Source organism: Mixophyes fleayi, chromosome 6 (assembly GCF_038048845.1).
Source record: "Mixophyes fleayi isolate aMixFle1 chromosome 6, aMixFle1.hap1, whole genome shotgun sequence".
NCBI lineage: Eukaryota > Metazoa > Chordata > Amphibia > Anura > Limnodynastidae > Mixophyes > Mixophyes fleayi.
In genome coordinates this window covers 38,650,860-38,677,762 of record NC_134407.1, presented here as the reverse complement: position 1 = coordinate 38,677,762, position 26,903 = coordinate 38,650,860, and the positions used below count along the sequence as shown (strand labels likewise).

The 26,903-nt window shown below is 38.7% G+C and overlaps 1 protein-coding gene across 1 annotated transcript in view; it reads left to right on the top strand.

Moving 5' to 3' along the window:
- REEP3 (receptor accessory protein 3) overlaps positions 1 to 26,903 on the top strand; it is a 99,540-nt gene that overhangs the window by 57,747 nt on the left and 14,890 nt on the right. Inside the window, exons 3-6 of the mRNA XM_075216328.1 lie at positions 6,157 to 6,233; positions 10,968 to 11,088; positions 12,580 to 12,693; positions 19,823 to 19,970. Of these exons, the coding sequence (XP_075072429.1) occupies positions 6,157 to 6,233; positions 10,968 to 11,088; positions 12,580 to 12,693; positions 19,823 to 19,970 (460 nt within the window). The remainder of the gene's footprint in view (positions 1 to 6,156; positions 6,234 to 10,967; positions 11,089 to 12,579; positions 12,694 to 19,822; positions 19,971 to 26,903) is intronic.

The window sequence follows — 26,903 nt, the reverse complement described above, 5'->3', positions numbered from 1 at the left end:
GCTTTTTCATACTTAACTACCCATTAAATAATGTAAGGCGAATGGACCTGTGCATACGGTGTTTGCTTCTGGTCAATGTTAATGTTGCTTGCAGCGTTCTCAAGCATTAACGCTTGCTACTTAGCGCACTATGCTGCTGTGATGATTTGAGAACACGCTTTGAACACTTCGTAAAAAGTGAGGACAAAGTACAAGGTCTTGTCCTTGCTTTTAAAAGGAATTGTTTTTCAATGCCCTAAAACAAGATAGTCTTACAAACTCTCAATTAATTTAGCAGCAGTGGATGGTTTAGTGCTTATACTTTATACCTGGACTTCTTACTGGGACTGGAAGCCTTTATTGTATACACAATTTGTTGTACTTGTCATTTGCCCCATATTTCATTTTTATCTAGAACCCTTTAGTTTTCGTGTTTTGCATCATGTAATGGCATAGGGGTCAATGTTTTATAGCTCTATAGATCTATCTGAAATGAAATAGTTCACAGAAGCTTCTTCAATTAACTATTGACTTGCATGGGAGCGACTACAGACTCTGTATGGACTTTTAAATGGATTTAAATGTCATCAAATCAGTGTCTGGCTTTCTCTTCAGATTAAAACCATTGCAGGCTATGTTCATTTTCCTCAGTGACTGCGTATATTTGCTTTATATGTAATGAGACAAGCTTTGCACCATCCTTTTGGACCTCTGTGAAGAAACACATTTCTAAGTGCACTCTGAGCTATTTAATAGTAATAAAGTCATTAAACACTAACTCGCCACATGTTATAATGACAGCCTGCTGTTCTCTCACACTCATGATTATTTAAGCCATATACAAGGAAAAGCCAGTGTAGTATTTTAGGAGAAGTGAAAAGTTTGATTTAGTGAATTTGACTTGAATTAGTTTGATTCAGGTGGAACCAAGTGGTAAGAGGCTGAACCTCCGTGTGGCAGGCCTTACAGTTTTGCTCAGTGTGCCTCTCCGATGCTTCTGCTTTGTGAAGGCGTTTTTCATAGAGCAGTAGATGCGCATCCTGAAGTGCGCTTGGAGAACCATCTGGGCATAATGGTGCACATCCAGTGTGTCTCAAATGAGATATGCGATAATTTGTTTTTCAAAACTGTAAGCAACCTGGGTGCAAATGTCTGAATCCGCAAACCCTAAAAGGGGTTTGTAAATCATACTTGTCTAGTCTCCTAGGAGACTCAAGAATTTTGGGAAATACTCTGAGTCTCCTGGGAGAGTAGACTACCCTCTCCGATCCCGTCTGTCTTCTTGTAAGGAGGACAGGGCCTTGATGATATGATTCACATAATCATGCCTGTCAAACGGTACCGATCACTCATTTACCCTGCAGAGCAGGAGATGGGCTCTGCCGTGCCTCCCACCTCTCACATTGTCCCAGTATCCAGGACATTCCCAATACTGTTTGTTGGATCAGTGAGTTAAGGGGGGGGGGGGGGGGGGGCACACCAATGGTCTCCACCAATTGTCTCCACCAATTCTCCTAGGGTGTGGTAAATGTAAACCACACAAGTAGCATTTTCACTTTCTCCAAGATGGTTTTGGGAAAATAGAAAGTGCCACACAGGTACCTAACCCTATATGGAAGAGGGGGGTAGCAACAATGGGGATCTGTGCCTGAAAAACAGTACTGATGGTTCTTTATATTACTACCATTATAGAACTGGAAACTGCCACATCTGAAATGTGTGGGAAACTCCAAATTGTGGGGAAATAAAACAACCCAATTAACAATTTGTTTTAATATAATAGTTATGTTGTAGAATATTTGGTGAAGACATCCACAGTGAGATTTTGCATGTTCATGTGTATAATGTAAATGCTTCACCATCTAGCAGAAGTCCACCACATCTTTAGTTGCTGCTAAAAGACTCATTTATTTTATGACCGATGCTGATAAGTCACAGCTTTCGGTTGTGAAACTGTTAAACACTGGTGATTTCTACCACAACGTGACATCAGATTTGTTCTGACATTGCAGTTAATTCATTTTATACATGACCCATTGGCAATCAGTCTGAAGATATCTGCGACACAATAGAAGGTTGGGGGTTGACTGCTTTAGCAAGAAACCCATGACATGAGTGACAGGGCATTTAAATATAAATGGGATTCCTTAGCTCAAGGAAGTGTTATCGACCAACATGTCGTGCTTCTGTCTGAATTATTATTACAGTGAAATTGCTGGTGTTTGCCACGTACTTGGGAATGTCGTCTTTTCATCATCCTCATTGCAAAATAAACTCCTATGTGCGCTTCTTCCATTTAGTATAATTTCTCAATGACTGAGAAGATAGGTTCATTTTTAAACTTGACATATGTATGTACAGCCTTCCTGTTCTTCAGGGACAGCTCCTGGATGATCTGGGGATGATCTGCCCCTTCCTAGGTGAATTAGAGCGCTACAAGGAGTGTGTGATTTGGAAGGTAAATGGAGTACACGCATTATCCAAAAAGCTCCCTACAGTTGGAGTGCAATTTATAAATGAACCTACAAAAAGAGTAATAACTGTCTCCTATGGGAGAGTGGCCATTTCACTTTCCTTTTATGTAAAGAAAACCCTATTCTGGAGATAGATAGATAGATAGATAGATAGATAGATATAGAGGTATATAGAGAGATATATTATACTTTTGTCTTGGCTGTCTATTTTATATATTGCTTTTTCTCCTTTTTTTTTTTTTTGTTTTTTAATGACACATCCAAAAAACAAATTGCAGCACATGCTTTGTTCCATGAATATTTTATTGCTGAGAGCAAAAGTATGGGAAATTTGTGCTTTTAAACAGTGCAAGGTAATAGATTTCTAAATAATTAAAAAGGCAATCGAGGCATCAAACAAGAACCTGCTTTCTAATATCTTAGATTTAGTTCCACTGCGAGTTAAATATTGAAATGTTTTGGGATTTTTTCCCCCCCTCTTCAGTGGTTTTAGATTTCCAGTTTTATTATTTTATTCCGTCTGTGCAGAATACAACAAAATACGTTTGTATTATATCACTAAAAATATGTTTATCCTAACAAATAAATAAGTCTTTCATATTAAGAGTTCTAAATACATCCTTTGGGTCTATGATGCATGCAAGCAGATAAGGTGACCTTATCCTTTTAAACTTCTGGCCAAGTTGTTTATTGTGTGGTCTGCAAAGACTCACAGGTTCTGTACAAGAACTTTCAACAGCAGTTGGGTCTCCCATGGTAACCTACCTTCAGACTGGTAACCTACCTTTAGACCAGACTGTCTCAAGAATTAATATAATGTGTGAGACGTTGGCTGGTGTCTATGATGGCTCTGTGTTTGGGCTAGCTTGGGTCAAGCGACAGGATTGGCTAGGGTAAAACACTAAAACTTGAGACATTATACTACATTTTATCTAAACAAAGTATATACAACTATCGACTGCATGAAGCTATGCTTAAACATAAATATAAGTGGTCCACAAGCCAATGCTGAAAACAATAGATAGCTGTGCTGTCTGTATGGCCAAGTTTGCTTGCCTCATATACATTCTCAACATCAATGTGTTTTAAGGAAGCCAATTGGATTATCAAATTGCACATTTGCACATAAAACCAATTACACAAATTACAGTTTTTTTCTAAGTTAGTGAATCCAATTATATCCTTTGCGTTAGGCATTCACTACTAAATGAACACACATTGTACATGTATTCAGTAGCTTGCCTGCTGCATAATCACAATTCTGGCATTACAGAATATATGAAATAGAGCCAATTACCTTCCAGGGTTTTATTATTCATGTGTAATATCTGACTTTTGGAGGGCGGGTAGACAGTCTAACAGTTATATATTATACCTTCATGTTTGCTTTAGGTATATTTATGTTTATTTTTTTCCTTAGAGCCCTGAAAATATTTTTTATTTTTTTAAATATATTGTCCATGGACAGGGAGCTTTTTGTTCTAGTTTTAGGGGCACTTTTTTTTAAAAAAAACACCAAAAACAACAAAAAAACATTTTTTTTTTTTTTTTTTTTTAACCCAAAGATTTCACTATTTCACTCGGCTGATCTACCTTTTTGGATTGTTACACAGAGGAAGACACAACTGAAACCATTACGGTTTAACAATAAACATCTCCAAATTGATTATACAGTGACTTGCAGATTATGATTGTCCAGATTGCCACTGCTTTCTGGAGGAAGTGTAAAAAAAGATGGGTTTGTTTAATTGTGTTTAGCTTTCGTTTCATAGTACAGACATCATCATCACCATTTATTTATATAGCACCACTGATTTCGCAGCGCTGTACAGACATGTTTGTTTTGCGACATCCTTCTTTTGTGTGTCATATTTTTGGACCTCCGACTTGGCTCAATGACTTTAGGCTCGCTACCTGTCACTAGTCCACAGCACTGAGCTGTCACACCTCAATGAGATTGATAGAGATTGGAACAGATAAGGGAATGACGGAAAGAAAACAATTTCACCCTCCTGAATAACCGGTTTTACTGGAAGGCTTGAAATCATCTTTATAGAAGCTTCATAAAGTCCTGATTTTTTTGTAGTCCTTTCTTAATGTTTGCATTGGACAGATCAAATGTAAAATGAAAAATGGGATTACCTGTGACTGTTTCTATCTACTTGTGTCTCCTTGTGTGGACACTACTCAAGTGCTGGAGATTTTAGTTGTATTATATAAATTTGAAAAGACAATCGTTTGGGCTTTCAATGATCCATGAGGGACACTAATCTCATGTAAACCAATAGCTAATTTAAATGGTGCCTAAATTATTTATTATAGAGAGAGAACCTTGTAGGTTTATAGCTGATTTTCCCAACAATGATATGTGTGTTAATTAATGTACATTGCAATTAGTATTTTACTCAGTCTGTACTTTTTTACTGTCGGTTCTTTCAAAATTGCATGACCGTTACACTTTAATGCATGAAAATCACGTTGAAAGTCAAACAAATTACTTTTAGTGGCTTACATCACACCACTGCTAATGCACAATTTCCTACTTATTCTGTTGAACGGTATCCTGTTTAACGTTGGACACCCACCAAGTAGAGACCCAGGAGTAATGGCTGCATGTGGCAGCTCTGGCTGGGGGGCTTACTAGGCGGTAGTGCAGCTTTTATCACATCACAAAAGCTTTTTGATTGTGATTTTTAAATGCATAGGTGAACTGGGGGTATGAATTTAACACAAAAATAAAAAAGTGGATCTCTCCTTTAGGATAAAGCACATCTAGTGGAAAAAATAATAACAACCTAATATTTCTGGTACTCTATAGATGTAATGGGGCCTCTGGTTCATTGATACACGTATGATGGGAATGTCCAGACATCTTGTCTTTTTGGAGTCAAGTCTTCAGACATTCGGAGATTATAGTCGTCCACAAGGTCCCCAGAGATCCCGCCCTGTGGTTGATTTTTCTTTCCGCTATCCCTACCTCTAAATATAAGAAGTCGCTATTAAAGCACTTGAGGAACGTGGCCAGAGCTGTGGTACCAACACATTGGAGGTCTGATCTCCTCCCACGATTAAGGATTGGCTCACTAGAGTTGAATTTTATATGTTTATGGTTGATATAATTTTCTCTGCTAATGACAAATACTCAGGTTTTACAGCCACTTGGTTTAATTCTTGGGTCCTCTCCCAAGTTGTTGAAAGTGACACATAATCACTTATGTTAGCACTGGGCTCTTCCAGAGTTGTTTCTCGCTGGTGTATTCATTCTCGCCTGATATTGGAGATCCCTCCACCCCCTCCATATTCCTTGTGACCATTGGAGAGCTCCCCCCCTTCTTTATTTCTTCCTCCATGTTTTTTTCCTGCTGTCTCCATTCCCCATTTTCTATATCTCTTCCTTGTTTGTTGTGTTTATTTCCCTTCTTTTTTTTTTTCCTTTTATAAAAAGTAGTGTTCTGCCATAGCTCTCGTATAATTAACCATACGTAGGCTTTTTGTATATGGTTCTCTGATATTTTTTTTGTTTTGACCTTGAAATGATTGATGGAACTCTATGTTCAATATTCTGTTTGTTTGTTTGTTTTTTTACATTTGAGCATTCCTTCAAATAAAATATATATATTATATTTCTGGTATTATTCCAAATACTGAATGTTCAATCAGAGCGCCAAAAATTGGATCCATTGTCTGTTACTTTGCTTTTTAGGTGCGGTGGATGATGTATTGGATTGTCTTTGCCCTTTACACTCTAATAGAAACATTAGCAGACTTAACAATATGTTGGTAAGTAATAATTATTTTGTAAACACTTATTCAATCCCCCCCATGTAAAGTATGTCTGTCTGAACATGTTTACATTTTGATGATTAAACTACCGTATATACTCGTGTATAAGCCGAGTTTTTCAGCACATTTTTGTATGCTGAAAAAGGCCCCTCGGCTTATACACGGGTGAACTTACCTGGTATCCGGTCCCTGAACTGTTAACTCTCTCTCTCAGCCCCGCAGTGGAACGCATGTGCGTTCCACTGACAGGAAGTTTTGCATTTGTAACAGAAATGCCGAACTTCCTGTATGTGGAACGCACATGCGTTCCACTGCGGGGCTGAGAGAGAGAGAGATGTCAGGACTAACGCGGGAATACAGCTGCTGCTGAACTGATTGAAGAATCAGAGCATAAAGTGAAGGACCAGTAAGTTCATTCTTCTTTTTGAATCTCTGGGGATGTTGTTGTGGATCTGTGGGATGACACCTCTGTCACAAAGGATTACGCATTAAAAAGGAATACCCCAGGGTTGGCTACCAGCGCATCTGAATGGTACTGTACTATGTGTTATGTTACATGTGTAACTTAATCCTTGCTTAAAATCTTTCTTGGTGCTTTGCATTAATAAACTTATGTATTCTTTACTTTCTTAAATGTGAAAATATTTTTACATTTCCATAGTACTGGAGGTGAATGATAGGCTGCAGTTAGCCTGGTAAGATGTGATCTGGTGCAGTGTGTGTTTGCTGGTTAACCCTGGTTACACACTCCAAAAGTTGGCCCAGATAAAGAGCCTGTGGGTTCCTTGTTATGGTGACAGCACCCTACATTGATTTTTGCTTTACCATTATCAGTAGCTGCTGCATTTCCCACCCTAGGCTTATACTCGAGTTAATAAGTTTTCCCAGTTTTTGGTGGTAAAATTAGGTGCCTCGGCTTATATTCGGGTCGACTTATACTCAAGTATATACGGTATTTTATATCTGTATTGATTATAAAAACAAGCCTCTTTGTTGTGGAATTCCATACTGAACATAACCATATTTAACAACCAATGAGGGGATTACTTGGGGCTGTTAAGATAGTATGTATGGTTTTATATTCATGTTATCCATCTAATTAGTTTTGATAATTATTGTAGTACCATTCCCAAATACAGAAATGTTTTAGAACAGAGTATAATTAATAAAAAGTTTTCTTTATATACAACAGACTGTAGAATATTGAGTCATATTGCAGGTGTATTTTTAGTAATGCACCAGGACACTTTCTTTCGTTGTCCAGCTTGCTCTAGACAGATGACAGCTAATTAGTTGCTGTGGTTCAATGTAAGCCTGTTCTGATGGAATACAGAAGTCCATTCTACACATGCAAATACTGTAGTGTATATGTTTTCAGATATCTGACACTTTTGTGTATGTGTATACTTGCTAATACCTTAAATTGCCTTCTCATGCTACCGCAAAAAAAAGACAAAATACTGGCAGAGTTTTTTTCAGTTTAACTTCTCTAAGGATTCGCAAATTCCAACTTTGGCGTCTCTAAATCTTCTATGTTTCTCAGTCTCTACATATGTTTGACTTGTGTGCCCCTTAGTTCATGTTTCAGTAGACCTTTTTTTTTTTTTTTTTTTAAACCACGTTGTAATTTGAAGATAACCACTATTGGCCCTAGTAATAGCCTCTGGCGTAAGCTAAAAGTGATCACAGTGATTGGCCCGAGCGCTAAGTCGCTAGATTTTGTCCGTTTTGGCCACCCACATGATTGGCCATGTTGGACAGTGATCTTGGTGCTTAGAATGAGCAACAAAATTGCCCAGCTTTGTGATAACAAGAAGATCAAAATCCTTAAGTGATTGATTAGTCTGAACATGGAGGTGCAAGATGATTGTTCAGTTTGATGACACTCATGGGTGGCCAAATTGGATGAGATCAGTGCTTGGGTTGAGGGGATGGATCCCTTCTGGAACACATTAGGACCTATAAGTGTGAATATTTCTGCACACAATGACAGATAGCGGTCTTCTTGTGACTATTTACCTACAAGGCTGATAAACGTCTGACCGGTTTTGAATGGATCACTTTTGGATTGTGCAGCCCGCTTTAGTGGTGCCTTCATGTTGAGACAATTTTGATGTGGCTAGTTCCGTGAAAACAAAATTTTTACCCCAAACCTATATTGTGTTCGCAACGCCAGAACATACACCACAGGACATACATGGCATTTTTATGTTAAAAAAATCTTTTACTCATATGCAGATAACTAACACCAGAAATCTAGCCCCAGACTTTAATAGGCTACTTCTAATAAAAAAAACACACACATTAGCAGAATTAAACGCGTACATTTCTGTGTGGGAAAAAAGGACTCAATGGTCCTTTTCACTTATATTATGCGCCCCACCATAGCGCACGCCAAGGGTTTAGACATTCTACCCATCTACCCAGACCTTGTTTCCATTAGCAGAGGACACATAACAGTCGCTCAGCCTAATATTCAGGGCCAGCAGTGTACATGAAAAATGGATTTGGCTGCAGTCTCCAATATATTATTGACTGCATGTGTCCCCTCTCCTCCCATAGCTGTATTTCACAATGTTCAGTAAGGAGCCACTGAGAGCTCTGCATGCCATGTAGTATTTATATATGGGTTTATATTTCCACCTCTACAGTCATATATTTAACAGACATGTTTACATTTAGCTGCAGTGCAACTGAGGCTTTCTAGATGTCTTAGAAAACTAAACATATGCGTTACTTGCACCATGTATTCAGTGCAATGATACTGAAAAAATAAAATAATTTGTGGTAGTACATACACCATCCAGCTATGTTAAAGTAACTTAAATTAAGAAATGAATTATAATATAAATATATATATATATATATATATAAGTTTATTACTTAATGATTCCTTCTCTGTATTTTTAGAGCTTAAACATTAATGGGCGAGTGTGTAAATGTACTTTTGTTCTAGGACTAATGGGTATGTTTCTCAAAGGGCACATATCCCTGTGGCTAGAGAAATTAACTTCACCCAATATATCAAAGGTACACTGGTGTCGATAGCTCTGCTATCGCTGGGGATTATATTCGGCGGCGATAGCTTGGAGAAACCTATTTATGCAGGTGCGCGGTGGTACATGTAGCGCTACAATACCTTTTTGTCTTTTGTCGCCATCTCCGGATATTCTTTTGCATATAGAGATAGTGTTTTACTATGGCTGTGTCTTTCCAAAGATACAAAGTCATAAAATTTAAGTATCTTATTAGTAACTTATTTACTATTTTTAGCTATAATAGGAAACACATTCCAACCGCATTTACCAATATGCCATACTTGCCTACCTTTGAAGGCAGCTGTCCGAGAGGGGGTCCGTCGAGGGGGGCGTGGCCACATGTGGTGCACCGTTAGGCTCCGCCCCTGTCAATCTTATGTAATTCTAGCCAATCGTTGCAGGGTGCGGGGCCACAATGGCACTTTTTAGCCCTGCCCCCACCATCTACAACAACGGGGACAGCTGGATCCGGGGATTTTTGCCTGCCTTCTCAGGAGTCTGGGAGAACTCCCAAAAATTCGGGAGTCTCCCGGACATTCCGGGAGAGTAGGCAACTATGCAATTTGCTCATAACAGGCTGCAGTATCAGGCTATTTACTAATAATGCGGCAAATATTCCTTATGCAGCTATTACAATACAGCTGTCTTTTGAGCTCACATAATCTTTCACCTGTTTACAGCACTAGCAGAGATAGGCAACATGATAGACCTCAGGAGAGAGGAGCTGGGGGCCGCAAGTGAAGGTCAGGTGGGCAACATCTGGCCCTAGGGCTGCCTGTTGCCCATCACCGAGTTAGAGAGTGGCAGAACTCCCCTTATAACCTCTTATTCCAAGAACACACTTAGCTCTGTTGACACTGACACCAATAGTGGTAAAATGGGCAGTAGCTCACTGGCACAAATGACTGCACCACAACACCAGATGTATAAGAAGATTGGTGGTAATAATTAAAATACACCTGTCCAATGAACAGATGCTAAAGGCACGCACATAATGTACTACTTACCGCTAGCAACACCCTTCATTAGGTGACATTTTTTCTTGTTGTTTTAGTTTAAAGCAACAGTGCATCATTTTTACAAATATGACACCGGAACATAGACCAATTTCTGTCTGCATTCTGCCTGCCCTATTATTATAAATTTGTTCCATTTCTGTATTGTTCTTTAGCAGCCTAAGGGTGTAATTGACATTTTAAGGAGTAGATGTTATTTTCTGATTTGTTCCACTGTAGCGGCTCCAGAGCTGTTCAGCATGTCTGCACATCCACATGAGACAAGATGCTCTAGATGAAGGGGGTGATTTGAAAGTATGACAAGTTAGGAGTACAGCCACATTTCTCCAGTCAGACTGGGAGACAAGGTCATCAGGCATGCCACACATAATTGGATGGTGCTCTGTCTCTCACAAACTCATGGCAACACGTCTTCAGTTTCCAGCGTGATTTTTTTCCCTACTTTTATTCTGTGTCTCTGTCCTTAGCTGACCTACTGTTACTTGGTCGCTTCAGAACCAGACACTGAGCAGCGGTGCAGATAATCACAGATTTTATCTATTTTTACTCCTTCTACTCGTGCATCTGTACAAAACATTTTCTGCATGGTTTACAGAGTTAATGTGTTCAATTTATAGGAATAAAGTAAATGTGAGTAAATAAGATTATTCTGTATTTTCACCTGTTCTTGATCATAGGTTCCCTTTGTACTATGAGCTGAAGGTTGCTTTTGTAATCTGGTTATTATCCCCTTACACCAGAGGAGCCAGCTTGTTGTATCGGAAGTTTTTGCATCCTCTGCTTTCATCAAAAGAAAAGGTAAGTTCTGTTCTGTGTGCATACAAACCGTGTACACTGGATGGTTATGGTGTACGAAGATCAACTAGTTACATAGGGATTACAGTCTTGCATGTTTTGGAACTTTTCAGGGTTTATTTACAATCATTTGAACATAATTTAATAACTGACAGATTATATACAACATAAAAACCCCATAAAATGTATAATTCAATTAGAAATAATCAATTAAATTATATTGTACTTACGGACCTCTCCAGCACAAACACCCCACAGCACCTACAGTGTCACGTTTGCCTTATAATCTCTATGCAATGTCACTGCCTTTTATTGAATCGCTTCTAATTAACGTGATTCATAAACCATCTTTTATCTTGCAAGAAATTTGATCACATTAAATTGTAATTTATTTTTAATGTTTTATACATTTGCCTGGCTTTTCACTCCCACTTAACATTGCTCATGGTAACGTTAAAGGAGATGGTGACTTAGAAGATAAAAACATATCCCAAATTGGTAACATAATTTGAATGTACACAACATGTACCCCTAGCACAGCCATGGGCAACAGACGGCCTGTCGAGCCATCGCTTGCGTCCTTGTGACATGTTCCGTGTCATGTGACCTCCTCTGCATTCTGTGGGGTGGTCACGCGAAATACCCGGATGAGGAAGGAGTGCGCTGTGCTCTCTCTCCTTTCTGTGTCTGTCCCCCTCCAGCTACTTCATGTTCCCCATCACTGCCCTATCACCTTCTCTGCAGCATTAAGGGTTCTTCTTGCAGAGAGCCACTACAGTTTGTTGCATGCCTGCCAAGGGCCATAGTAATGAATCGGGGATGGAGATGGATGTTAGAGCTTAGATTGTCTTTTCATACTCACACTCCGAATGTTATTATTTATTTTATTTTTATTTCACCTGAAAACAGCCGATAATATATATAGAAAATTATTGTTAGGGCAGCACACCAACATGTAGAATTATTATATCATCACCTATGGGTGCAATTATAATGGATGCTGCCTAATGTCACTCTAAAATATCTAAATAAAGTAACATTAGTGCAACTATTACAATTCCAGCAGAAAATGTTCTTACCATCTATTTTACACTGTAAGATTAGAACTAAAGTTTCCTGTGCCATATAATGTGACAATAAAATATTGCCGCCGCTGACTACAATCGTGTAACAGAAGGGGGACGAGCAGGGAGTTTTGCGCTGTGAAGTTGAGGCAGCATATTATTAGATGCCTCCTTGCTTGTTGTCAATTAAAGTGCAGACTCCCCTTTTCAACTAAGAATTATCAAAGTATTTTCTTGTAAATGAGCCAAACATTTCATGGTCCAGTTAGAACCCAAGCATTCTCCGCAGCGAGCAGGTCAGTGGCAGTGAGTGTTCTGATTGCCACTGTGTGTAGCAGCTGTAATGTTTTGCAGCCTCTTGATTGATATTGCAGTGTTATAGTTTTAATAATTGTGTGAGTAACAGCAGATGCTCTCCGTTCCTGTACAGGAGATTGATGACTACATTGTACAAGCCAAAGAAAAGGGCTATGAAACCATGGTGAACTTTGGAAAGCAAGGCTTGAATCTAGCTGCTACTGCCGCTGTGACCGCTGCTGTGAAGGTGAGAGTCTTATTCATTACTTGTTAGTGCACAGTTGTCATTATTTCTCCTTGTAAAGCGCAGTGTAGAACTAATTACTATCGTCTGTTACGCTATTTCTTTACTCTTATTCTTTGTTTTTCTTAAAAAAAATTTCTTACTACTGATATGTGCAAACAGCTCAGCGGAAATTGTGTGTGTAAAATCTAATTATGTACTTATTACTTCTGTGTTATGGAGCTGCTGGTCTGTAAGGGTCATTTACAAACTGCGAACGTGGGAAAGCCGCAGCAGAAATGCTGTTTTGGGACTTCACCTACTTTTGTGCAATTACACACGATTTACGAGGAAGTGCATGGATTTGCAGCATCTGCAGGGCTGCCCTGCTACATGTAAGGCATAGGGCAGATTAGGGGAGTTCCTTGACAAGTGTGGATAAGGTAGGTGAGTGCATCTAGTCTTGCACTGAAGTGGTAAAAATAGTTTTTATTTTTAATTTTTTAGGATAGGATTATTTAAATGATCTAAAGTGATCTAAAGGGATGGAGAGGGCAAATTAAAGGGGTATTCTCTGCCTTGCTGGATGGAGCACAGTCTATTTCTCCAATCAAATGGATTCTAAGTGTCTGCCTACTGTTAGATGCCAGAGGTCAGGTTTTATTCCTGAGCCATTATTTATATAGCTCCTACATCGTACACAGCGGTGTACAGAGAATATTTAACCATTCACATCAGTCTCTACCCTAGTGGAGATCACAATATTCACTAACACACACACACACACACACACACACACACACACACACACCTACCTATCAGTATGTCTTTGGAGTGAAGTGAAGAGGAAACCTATGCAAACACGTGGAGAACATACAAACACTCACACACATAGCGTAATGATCAAAAGAGACACACTTCAACCAATGTACTAAAAAGCTTCACACACAAAATAACACGTAATAAAAACCACCCAAATAATTTAAGACATAAATAAGGCTAAACAGAGATGTATTTGGGGAGAAAACAGAGGAGCTGAGATTAATAAAGGGGTGGCCATAAAGTGCAGATAGGTTCGACTTTGATGTGACTTTTTACTGCTTCCAGTAAATGGAAGTAGACCGTGCAATGCAATTATTTAATTTAAAAAAGCAGAACTTGTTCCAGCATTCTTGTCCATATTACAATGATGACATTGTGGAAGCAAGCCGTTTAGAGCTGGGCTCGACATATAATAGTGCTAATATTGATACAGAATGGAGGGGTTACTATTGATACAGAGTAGCGGGGTTAATGATGATTGTGGATGGGGGGAGGGGGTAATTATTATGATTATAATGATGAAGGGAAGATGTAGGTGGTGGGTTATGAGGATTGTGATGAAGTAAAAGTGTTTGATTAGGGGGATGATAAGAGAAAGCTGATGAGTGGGCAGTAATTATGCTGGGGGGAGGGGGGATTAATGGGTTTGAGGAATGAGAAGGAGAATTGAGAATGAACTTGAGGTGGGGATGCTCTAAATATTCTAAACTATTTGTTGATGTATTCGGGTAGTTGTATGCACTAGATAAATCCAGCTCCATATTACAGATATGTTTAAATATATGTTTAGTAAGCTAAAGTAAACCCAAAAAATATGAACAAAAATATAAAAACGCTATGAAAAAGGCATCTATTTATACCTGCAAAACTGGTAAATGGGTAATATATACTGACTGACTGACTCTTCAATCTTGTCATTGTCTGATTGACCATGTTGATCTCTTAATCTAGATGGTAGTGTGCAGTATGTATGTTAGAACAATGTGTTGGCCTCATTCCTTAGTAACAGATTACAGAGACATTAATCACTTGGTCAGCCATTGTAGAATAGTCTGTATTGTGTAGTGAGCAGTCTCTGACATTCCAGGAAAGGTCAGCTAGGACAGATCTTTCTCCTCTGCAGGTTCAGCTCCATTTTATTTAATGCTGGAAGCAAAAAATGTCCCTGACCTCAAACTTCATGGTTGAAGGGTACAGTGTAGCCTACATTGTAACCCGACAAAAATCAAGCTTGTCTGCAGCAGGTCACAGCTCTCTAATTGCAGCAGCTTTCTGCTGCTTATACCTATGAATAGTATAAAAGGATATGCCGGAGATGAGTTTGATTTTTTTTTTTTGGGGGGTTTATCTGCTGGAGATAGGAGCATGGAAGTAGCTGTCCCCAGATACCTCATGTATGGCAAATAAAGTAGCACATGGAAGGTCACCCGCACGGCTTTTAGAAGGAAAAATGTTTCTCAAATCTGTAATGATATCGGAAGGAGTCCTTATTAAATGATTTTTCTCTCTATCTCTCCCATCTGCTGTCCTTGGCTAGTAGTGTCACACTTCTTTAAGAATACAACATTCTCTCTACTGTTCTCCTTCAATCAAGTGAAGGTAAATAGTCTACAAGTCCAAGCATGAATTGTCCACATATATGGCATGGCATAACATGGTTTAACATACTCCAGGTAGCATACTAAAAATAGGAATTACATGCAAAGGATGAGTTCTGTGTGTTGGGGGTATATTTACCAAACTGCAGGTTTGTAAAAGTGGAGATTTTGCCTATAGCAACCAATCAGATTCTAACTATCATTTTGTAGAATGCACTAAATTAATGATAGTTAGAATCTGATTGGTTGCTATAGACAACATCTCCACTTTTACAAACCCGCCGTTTAGTAAATATACCCCTAGGTATATCTTTACATATGAATTACTTTATTCATGGGTAAATTCCTCTGTAAAATATTTAAAATAGAAACCAAATCTACTCCTTGCTTTTAAATCTTAACTACTAGAGGCTGTAGCATTTTGTATCTTGTATATAGAGAAAGATGACATTCGCTCCTTTTATTTTAACGCAACAGAAATACTGGCAGCCTCCTGTTTCATTGAAATTGTGTAGATCTTTTTCTTTATGTATTTTATGCAAAATAGCAGTCACTACGATCTTGATTTCCAAAATGAAAAATCCAGTTGTTGATGGAATTATATAAATTATACATTAATCCCAGAATATTCATTATTTTGGGCCAGTTTTTTTTATGAACTGGTAGGTCCTTTAATGTCTGCCGCATCTCGGCAATACTCTCCTCACTGCTCCCTTTACCAGACCAAAAGCGAATATTGTGGGGGGGCCCAGAACTCAGGTAAGGGGTGATCTGTGATGGTGCATTTTTTAGTTTATCATTTAAAAATGTTTTCTTCTCATCATTCCCAAAATCTTGCTAGAATAAAGAGACTAAGGAGAATGTACTGTACTGTTTTTGCGGCTGGTGTTTTAATCAGTACCTCCGTGATGACGCTAGTTCTTAGTACATTAATAAGCTACATTCTTTTTATTCACTTCACCCCACAAAATGTCTGCTTCCAGTGTGTGTAGGTGACAGGTACATTTTAATTGTAAACTATTTTTTTTTGTATGTGTTTTTTTCTTTTTTAAATCATGTTAAGATCACCAAATAAAACTGTTCTAAGAGGGGTAATGTCACATGTCCAAATGAGGTACAGAGTCTGGAGGTTATAAATATTAGAGTACCCACAAGAGAAGTGGCACCTCATGTATCCTATTAAATGTGGAATGAAGTCACCTTGTAATTGGAAACTGACTCATTTGTTTGCAAATTACAGAAATTGGACTCTAAATGTCAGGTGGCAGGCTGTTATTTCCTACCTCACCTACTGGTGCTTAATTAATTGAATATAATCACAAGAGGCTCAATTTGAAGGAAAAAAAATTAACGATGTTGGTGGTTTGCTATTTTCCAGCTAACGGCTTGAACATTGCTTTGTTATGAAGCAGTAATTAAAATTTTCAATAACCCTTAACCATTATGTTTCATATATTAGTCAGAAATAAAATACTTTTCTCTTTACCCCCCCCCCCACCTACTTTTATAGCCAGTTGTTGAAATACGATGTCCGTTAGGGCACGTTAGAGTTAATGTGGGCTAAAGTATTTATTAGAGTGTGACATTCAGTACATTTATATATCTTGGTACTTTTATATATTCATTTAGCATTTTCAGTGTTATTAATTTGCTTTACTACAGATTTTGAGGATTCATTTTTCAAAAAAGTCTATGAAAACAATTCTATCTTCTGTTTAAATTGAAGCTAAAGCCTTACAATGCTTGGCAATGCATCTTTCATATTACATTGCTCAACCAAAGGCACTTTGTGCTGTCATGCAGCCTCGTCCATCATAAGCATGACACAGGTTCATAATACACCAGATCAGACTACAATAAATATGAATATAAATAGTCCACATCATACCCAGATCTTGGATTAATACAGAAAGTGCTATTTTTTATTACATATAAACACACATGCCACACAATCACCTACTTTAAATTGATTATCACATTTAAAAGTCATACATTTTTATTCCACCTTCAGTAGTCGCTGTCATGAATGAACTACACCCGCCTCCTCTCCGCCCATTGTACAGGGCTTCAATGGGAAGCCCTGCTGAGGAAACGGTTATCCCACAGTAAAGGGAATTCCATCTTCGGCTGATCAACTATCTTTGCAAATGCATTTTTTTATTTTTTTTTAGTTTATTTTTTGGTATTTTCAAGGGCTATGTAAGCTTTCAGTATATCGAGATACTTGAAGGAATGCTACACATTACGTACTAGTTGTGTTTTATGTATAAATATTGACAGCTATATGTATACCTTCCATACTTCATCATCATCGTCCGGTATTTATATAGCGCTACTAATTCCGCAGCGCTGTACAGAGAACTCATTCACATCAGTCCCTGCCCCATTGGAGCTTATAGTCTGAATTCCCTAACATACACTAACAGAGAGAGAGAGAGAGACTAGGGTCAATTTTGATAGCAGCCAATTAACCTACTAATATGTTTTTGGAATGTGGGAGGAAACCGGAGCACCTGGAGGAAACTCACGCAAACACAGGGAGAACATAAAAATTCCACACAGATAAGGCCATGGTCGGGAATTGAACTCATGACCCCAGTGCTGTAAGGCAGAAGTGCTAATCACTAAGCCACCGTCCATACATTGAAGGATCTAGAGTTATTTGACCATGTATTTTACAGAGCAGTCAGTAAGGGACCATGTTCTGTGTTTTAAATGAATAATTTTCAAATTAACAAACTGCCTTCAAAAAAGGAACATTGAGATTGTGGGCAGTACTAATTTTTACATCGGTTCATTCAGTACCTTTTTAAGAAATGACATACAACCCTATGTAAAAGTAATGGTGATCACACAGTGTATATGCTATAATTTAGCATTACTTAAGTGGCAGATTCCTATCTGTATGTAAGAGCTGGAATCAGGCACTCTTAGATGAATAATTCTCTAGGTAAACATGAAAGGAAATGGAAAACAAAACCACTACGCTCAATGGCCCTTTCAAGTTCTGCTTTTAAATATTCTGTACAGTTTTGTGAAAGCCAAACATACCTCATTCCCTGGGGGTTTTAGCATCAATTAAATTTATTTTATCGGTTCCCCCCACCACTTTCTCCTGATTCATCTGCATCTGTCACTGTATGTACTGTGGCGTGTTGCTGGGTTCTGAGTGCTGTCAAGAATGCAAATGAATAATTTAGCTTAATTTGTTTGTGCTCTGTGCCCTGTACTATCGTACAGTTCATTCAGGAACATTGAGGCAAGCAAGGAAACACATGAAAGTAATAAACTAGCATGGCGTGTTCATGATGAAAAAATCAGTTTCCACCAAATGTAGATAATGAAAAAGTACAACACCCAATACTTTAATGACGGATATCACACTGCAAATAAGCAGCAGCTAAACTAATGTGGACAGTCTTTTTTTGTTTATTTTATTTAATATATTAAACCATTACTGCATATTCCATTATAATGTGTTCCATGCTTTCTCCTTTTAAAGCTGTTCGTGTAACCCCTTGAGTTGTTTATTTTGGTCCAGCCTGCTATAGAACAACATATGTCAATGCAGACCGGAGACGTCAACCTTTGGACATTGTGTGTGTCCCTTCCCATATAGCAGTCATATGAGGGGGTCTGTCCTCTGAAACCTTCAGTTACCTTATTGGGCCTCTGTGATATTGCTGATTGTCCAGTTGGGAAGTGTAAATGATACATGTAATCTGTGGCTGAAGCACAGTGAGATGGAGACATAGAATGGATCATCTCCCTGTTTGAGATCCATCTCATCCCAAAACAGCGTTTGGACATATTGATGTCAGGAAGGAGAGGCCCTTTGAAGTAACTGCGGTGGTCCTAGTGCATGGAGACCACATTACCACTATGTTGCATATATAGGGGAGAGACTGCATGGTCCAAAGGTGCACATTTCCTCCTTTGTAAGAAGTAGCTAAAACACATTGTTGATTTGTTATTTTGAGAGCTACAGAATAACAACACCACCAGTTAATACAATCACAATTAGGGATCAATCAGTTGGGATGAATCTGGTTAAAACAAATTGGCGCATGACCTCATCAGCACGTGTGGCCATCGCTCTGACCTCTTTGCATGGGCTCAGATTGTCAAGAAGTCCAGTTGTGACGAATGTCCAGATCTTCCCATGTGGTCAGATTAAACAGCTCTGCACCTAAATAACAACAAGGCTTTTCCATTAGGACGCTTGGAGCAAAACCGCTATATCTGCTTTCCATTAATAAGCGCTTAATCAGTGCTATCAATTTCATACCAAATGTGTGTGTTTTCATTATGTAAAATGTTTTATATTCTGTTCTATTTCATTATGTTAAATGTCTGATAGACTGAAGTATAACATATGAGGCTAATATCTGTGTACAGCACAGCATTCATTAGTAGGTCAGCTATGATGCATTGCTTATGTTGGAGATTTGTATGTTTATTATGTTACATACAGCTGAAGTTTCATCTTGCTGTATAACAGCACCGCCTCCTACTTGTTTACCACCAGTATCACTTCCAAGTGCCAAGAATAAACTGTACACTGCTAGGAAAGTGAACATGAATGTAAGCTCTCTGCCTGATGCTTATGTATTGGAAGTGTTTCATGTTCTCATCCGTTGTGTTTGGCACTGCCAAATATCTGGCCGCAAGAACAACAATACATAAGTCTTTGTTACAGCTTTGTTTCACATCATGTCTTTGTCTTTGTTCAGAGCCAGGGGGCCATTACTGAACGTTTACGGAGCTTCAGTATGCATGACTTGACAGCCATACAAGGTGACGAGCCCGTAGGTGGCAAATCTTACCCATCTTTACCCGAAGCGCAAAGGAAACCTAAAACTGCTATCAGCCAAGGGCCTGGTAAGTGTGTGCTAGTGATTAACCAAGGTGCTCACCAACCATACTTCATACCTACTCACTATATAGGCCTCACACCGTTGTGTGATCACACGTTTTATAATCGTTCCCTTGTGGAATGCATGAGGCATTGAAGGAAAACCTGAAAATGAGGATAATCTCACATTAGCACTATCAGAGAACTGCTTTCTTAACATGTTTTTAGGTACCATGCACCCTGAAGAAAGTGTACCAGTTGTCAACACACCATGTAGGAATGTATTTTGCCAGATGAACCAATATTTATCCTACACATTGAGGGGACAAAATCACAATATAAATCTGAATCAATAGTTATGAGATGTAGAGGAAATATTTCATAGTACAGACTCTACAGTATTCCAGGAATACCAGAAAACATATACAGCCACTGTCCGACCGTTTCCCATGACATCCCGCAGCCACATGACTTCTGTCCTAGAAGAACGCTGTGCATTCAACAGCGAGCCTGGACTTTGCCGTTGCTGCTCCCGTTGTCAATTATTACAGGCAGTTTGTATGTCCAGTTTCACTTGTGAAAATTACTGGGTGAAAATGTCCTACATTTATATTAACTATACTGCCAGTTTTTAGAAATGGCCTTTGTTCCTTACATTTGTTATGTGACAAGTCAGCTCTGGGGTGGATTAGTGCTAGTTGTTTGCTTGTAATTTGTACTCCACTTTTTTTAAAATAAATATTGTCCTCTGGATCCACCAATAAGCTCCGCTTGTGTTTTATGAAGCCCTGCCTGTTTTTGCTCGAACCTGCAGGGGAGCAGTAATAATAGTTTCCATGCACTCAGCTTTAGTATGGAGCTATATAATAACTTCATTTGTCAATAAAACTCAGTGTGCCAACTGCTATGTAGCTGTAGGGAAACCTATGTTTGTCTGTGAGATCATTCTGAAAGCATGCAGGTGTAAAATATTTTCTATTTATTTAAATTGATAACAAATGTATGCATGTTTTCTTGAGGGGGAAAAGAGATTTCCAGGACAGTAGTGGAATCTTGATTTTTGTTAATTTATTAATTTATTTTGCTTCTGCTGATACCTCGTGTTTCCGTAGCATGGATTGGATATTTCTGACAGCCAGCGTTCACTTGTGTAATAGAGATGAGTTCACAATGACACCAGTACCACTTGTGGGGGCGGCATTACCATAACAAATGGCACTAGCCATTTCTGCCATTAAATGACTGTGGCAATAACCTCTCGGTGACTTTTACTGCGCAGCAAAACAAAAGTCCCATGCCATAATATATAATCACACAGTGTGTTAATCTCAACATAATTTGCTAAATGTCTGGCTGATATATTGCTGTTTTTCCCCAGACACTTGGCCCAGCCAATCTAGCAGGCTTCACGGTGATGGAATACAATGTAGAAGATGTGAATTCATAAGCATGCAGGGAAAAAAATGGAAGATAAAAAGATTTCCGAGACGCTAGGCTGGAAATCGTTCAGCGCTGTGGAGGCATGACTGAAATACACAATGCTCCACGAGGCTGCTGGGAATTTAAATGGTGTAGCTCAGTCTTCTGCAGACTGCGTCATCCCCGAAACAACTTTGATGGAAATTTGAAGCTAGTATAAAATAAAACAGATTTTTAAATTTTTCTTTTTTTTTTTTTCTTTTAGCTTGTCCTTGCAGACCGTATTTCCAGTAAATTGCTATGTTAGTAATGGAAAAAAAAAAAGTATTAACTAATTCCTATATTCACCACTGGGACAGTCGTTTCATCAAGTAAAACAATTCATATGGCTATTGTAATCCAAATAAATTAGGACATTTCATAATAGCGTGTGTGCTCATAGATGTGATGTAGAATAGTTTGTTTTGAATAGAGGCAGGAAGTAGGAAATAATGTAACCCAGATGTCTGTGTTACAAAACTCATCAGGACGTTATTAAATGTTGTTTGCGCCACCTAGTGGTACTAGTGTACAGTAAACACTAAAATACATGTACTGTATAAATGTTTTTGCTCAATAACTAGCAGGCTGTACATTGGTTTACAAACAGGAGTGCCATGTGTCTGGTTTTAGCCTTGGCAGTCAGAATTTTGGAAACCTTGTTCATTTTTCAAATTGCTGTTTGGCTTCAGTGAACCAATGTGTAGAATAGAGCAATGGTCTGTGACTGAATAGAGCTCCAGCCAGTGTCTGCTAAGTGGCATTACTCAGCTATGTCTGACGTCCCTGTGTCTTATTTGTCCTCTGCCAGGACAGAGTGAGACGCCGCGGAGATTAACTTCAATAGAGTAAAGTCTACAGAATGAGGCATAAACAAAGGCAAGTTTATCAATCCATCTTGCAAACAATGGGAGGGCAGATTGTTACAAATAAACAGCAATATGTTCTCCCTGCACTCTAGTACTACACCACAAAAATACCTACTAGGAAGCCTACAATAAAAAAATATATAAAAAATTACAAATCTACACAATTTACCTTCAGATCTGTACTCTTCATCTCTCATAACCACCTGCTGGAAAGTTATCATTTATTTATTACATTCTACATAATGACAAGCAAACTCTGATTGGTTTCTATAGGCAACATCTTGACTTTTTCAAACCCGAAGTTTAGGAAACTATAAATGACTCTGTAAACTCTATAGAGCTCTACCTACACTGCTGGTCGTGTGTGCATGCACATGTCCACTTTTGCCCAAGATCGTTCCATCGTTGACAGTGATTTAGTCAGTTTACAAAATCAAATGAAACGATATGATGTGCTTTGGTACAATAAAACATGATTGTGGGAGCGTGCACGATAGTTGGGCGAAAAACCTCTATTGCGTACCCAGCTTAAGGGTCCAGAGTACAGAGGCAAGGCAGACAAGCCAAGGGCAGAGTTACAGGTGGACAAATACAAGGTCAGTAAAGAAGATTTAAATAGGAAAGCAGACAGCCGGTACAAGAATGGTCAGGACTTTAATAACAATACAGAAGCAAAGACAAACGCCAAAGCTCAAAATATGTGTTGCTTGGGAGCTGCATTGTGCATAGAGCTATCCTTTTACATATAGCACCTGCAGCCGGCATGACCCAGAGGTGAAGCAGCACCCCTAGGAAGAGAAAAGGAGGGAGAAAGTGCTGGTGCTGTCTGGGACGGATCAGAACAGCTTGGCTCCTAAATTCCCACGGTCAAGAGTAGATCAGAAACTCTTAATTTCTAAATACTACCATTAAGAGTAGGAATAGGTCACAGAGAATCTTTAATAAAAATATTAAAGTACCAATCCCATAAGAAAAAATAGTTGTGTTTTTAAAACATAAATCACCGTGGCAGGCTATAAGGAGAAGCTTTGTAATTACAATTTTTCCTTTGTTTGTTTCTTAAGGCTGCTATTAATGATTTATAATTCTGCACAGGTTCCATAGTGTCATGTTACTACCATGGCAACCAAAGTCACATGGCACAAGTTGTATTGAGCAGAGAGGCCTTTGGGCGCCTCTCTGAGCTCAGTCTGAACTGTAAAAATTCTCCCCCCAATGATATTGCATGATTTGCTGAGAACCTGAGGGGGAATTCAATTGCACAAGAAGTTTTGTTAGGGCTTTGTGTTATGTGAGCCAGGCAATTACAGTAATAAAATATTGTTGATTCTGCGCGTGCAAGCAAAAGACAGTGATGCTTTAGTACTGTAGCATCCCTTGAGTCATCGACGGGGCTTCACATACAACTGAATTTTCCACCTCAGTCTGTGTGTGCAACTGGCAGCCATACTGGTCTGCCCTCCAGAGAGATTTTGAAAAAGAGATCATGATTTGTGGGAGCACAGTTAAGAAAATTGAAAAAAGATTTTTTAAGTTATGTGGATTTGCTGCTTTATATAGCTTGGTAAAACATTGTGTACTTTTTAATTTCAAATATATTAGGAGCATATTTAATTATCTATTAGAAACCCCAATATGCCATATTCTCTCACCAGGCAGGCAGTCTAATTAATATCAATCACAATTATTATGTAAGGCGCTGCGAAAACCCTGTGGCGCCCAACAAATAAATGATGATGATAATAATAATAATAATATGGAGGTGCTGGCCCAGTGAAAATATTTCATCATGTTGGTATTCTCAAAATTTCAACATACCTAACACTCAATCTGGGTTCTCACGGGGATGTCATGACAGGTCAGAGAAAGTAAACTGGAAGAAGTAAGCCTGCTGTAATCCCAAGTTCTATAGATGGCGTTTATTGTATTAGACACACAATACTACAGTTCACCATCCAGTTCAACTTAAACTTGCACCCCAAATTTAAAATACTTTCTGATGCGACTCATTTAATGTGACTTGTGTGTCTTATCCATGTGTACTCCATAGACTAGTGTACATGCAGAAACGTAATAGTTAATATATACTTTATACTACACTGGTAGAAATGTTTAAACCATATATTCCCTTTACTGCTCTTCAGTTTGTTAGTCTTGGCTTTCAGAAATGTTTTATCTTCCTTTTAGAAAGTTCCACTACTCCAATTTCAACAAGCCCGTTCCCTGTGAAAATCTGTTTATCCAGCAAGGCTTTGTGTATCCCGTATTTCAGCTTGTCTAGTCACTTCTACACAGGATATCAAAATCCAGCATACCAGTCCCTCTATAAAGAGTATCCTCTAGTATTGCTCCTATGTATATACATATATGGAGTGGATGAGAATGCAGCCTGTTTACCATATCTGTCCTCACACTGTGACTAGCTGCAGATTCTAGTTTCCATATTAAGGTGAAATGTAGGACGTAGCTGTCTTATTTCCAGAGAAGATCCCACCATTTTAACCTTTGTCCCCGGGAATTGTGTCCATGTCTATGGTCAAATAGCAGAGTTAGAAACCAGCCTCCAGCACAGTACATCAGGTATGTTTTTATTAAATAAAAATATATTTATAACAAGTTTGTAATATAAAGCACTAAAAGGCCCACTCCACTTTATAAAATTATATATATTTAAGAATCTTAGACCCAAAGTGCATTTATGTAATTTACTCATTGGCTAGCTACACTGTTTAATGGACTGTATCTAACGGCTCCGCTTGGCTCTCAATATAAAATGGTTTCCATAAGATGACATTTGAACTGTGGGGATGGGGTCCCCAGACACGTAGTTGTTCACCCAATTATCGTGCCACGATAACCGACTGATAGGTTCGATATTGCATTAGTGTGTACGCTCCCACGACTGTGTTTTATCATACCAAAGCACATATATTGGTTTTTTTTATTTTATAAACTTCCTAAAAATCACGATCAACGATGCCACGATGTCGGGCACATGTGGAAGTGTGTATGCACTCAGCAGTGTAGGCAGAACTCTATAGAGGGTCAGACTCACAACCGTTTCAGCCGATGGTTATGGCAGATCTGAATGTAAATCCTGTAGGTGTGTACACATAAATCTCCATGCTCATCAGGACTTTCAGTCGTTGGTAAAATTGTTACAGATCTCATCAGGAGAAATTTTCTGCAGTGTGTAGCCAGCTTTACAGGACATCAGTGTTTATTACTGTTACTTTGTTTAGGTTATATCGGTGGTTATTTTGGGGAGTATTTTGCCGGTTGTGAAATGCTTCTTGTTTTGGGTGCTGGACGCATTCCTTGCTAGCTGTTATGCTGTGTAAGAAAATTTACTTAAGATTTTAGGTGGTAGGTGACGTGTTCATTGTCTGTATATAGTGTATTGGACACATTTACGCCACGACTGTAGGCAGGGAAAGGCGCACACATTTAGGTGTATATCATACTTGCCAACCCTCCCAGAATGTCCGGGAGTCTCCCGGACTCCCGTGAGAGTATGGCAGCCTCCCGCATCTGTCCACTTCTAGTAAAGTGGGCAGAATTAGGACCAAAATGCCGCAATTCTTTGGAAATCGCGGAATTTGCCCCCGCTGTAAAATTACGCGTTTCTGTTACATCAGTGGGGCAGGGCCAAAATTACACGATTTTCAGAGCCGCGGTTCCCGCATGCCCATCTCCCCCCAGCAGCTCCCAGACGCCAACTAGAAGATGTTGGCAAGTATGGTGTATATACTGGCCAGGTTTATGTCCGGAATAATAAGCGTATATTGTTATACTGTAGAAAAGCATTGAGATGGTGTAGAGCTAGTGGAGACATGTGGCTTGATAATGTTAGTAGTAAATGCAAAATTCACATTACCCTACTTGTACACAACATAATACTGTAATTATGTGTCATATATATATATATATATATATATATATATATATATATATATATATTTAGAGAATAGAGTCTTGACCGTTTTAATAATAAACAAATGTGAAAGACACATTTACCATGTAAAACAAGTTTTTCATTTCAAGACTCATGGGAATCATTTTTCCTGATGCAGTCCGAATAGAAATATCAATTAAGTAATGTAAATGGATGGCTGTTTCTCCGTATTGTACTTACTTCAATATTGTGACTGCTATGTTGTAAGCGGGAGAGGTCAAGAGACAATCAGCTGATTGGAAGCTAATGCCGATTGTTGTCATAATCGGTGTGTTTCATTGCACCAGCCCTTTAGCATCACAACAGATAGAGGGGTTAGTATGTGTCCAGGTCTATCAAAGTTACAATTACATGAATACCCACTTGCTATAATCCTCCTGTACTCGTCTCCCCTCCCCTGCTCCTCTCCTTCATGTGTAAGGAGTTGTAAGTGCAAGTTGGGACCAAATCCACATATGGACATGCTTCCAACTCGTTGAACCCCAATCTGTACTGGTATACCTGCTAATACCTATCGGCTTCATAATGTAGGAGAATATGGTAGTAATGTAGGGTCAGAATCACTATGATTTACTTTATATTGTCAGGTCAGGAAAATCTTTGTAGCCGAGTACTAAAAGACGTAATGAAGTCCAGGTTCTCCTATCTGATTTTCAGTAACTTGTTGTGCAAACAGA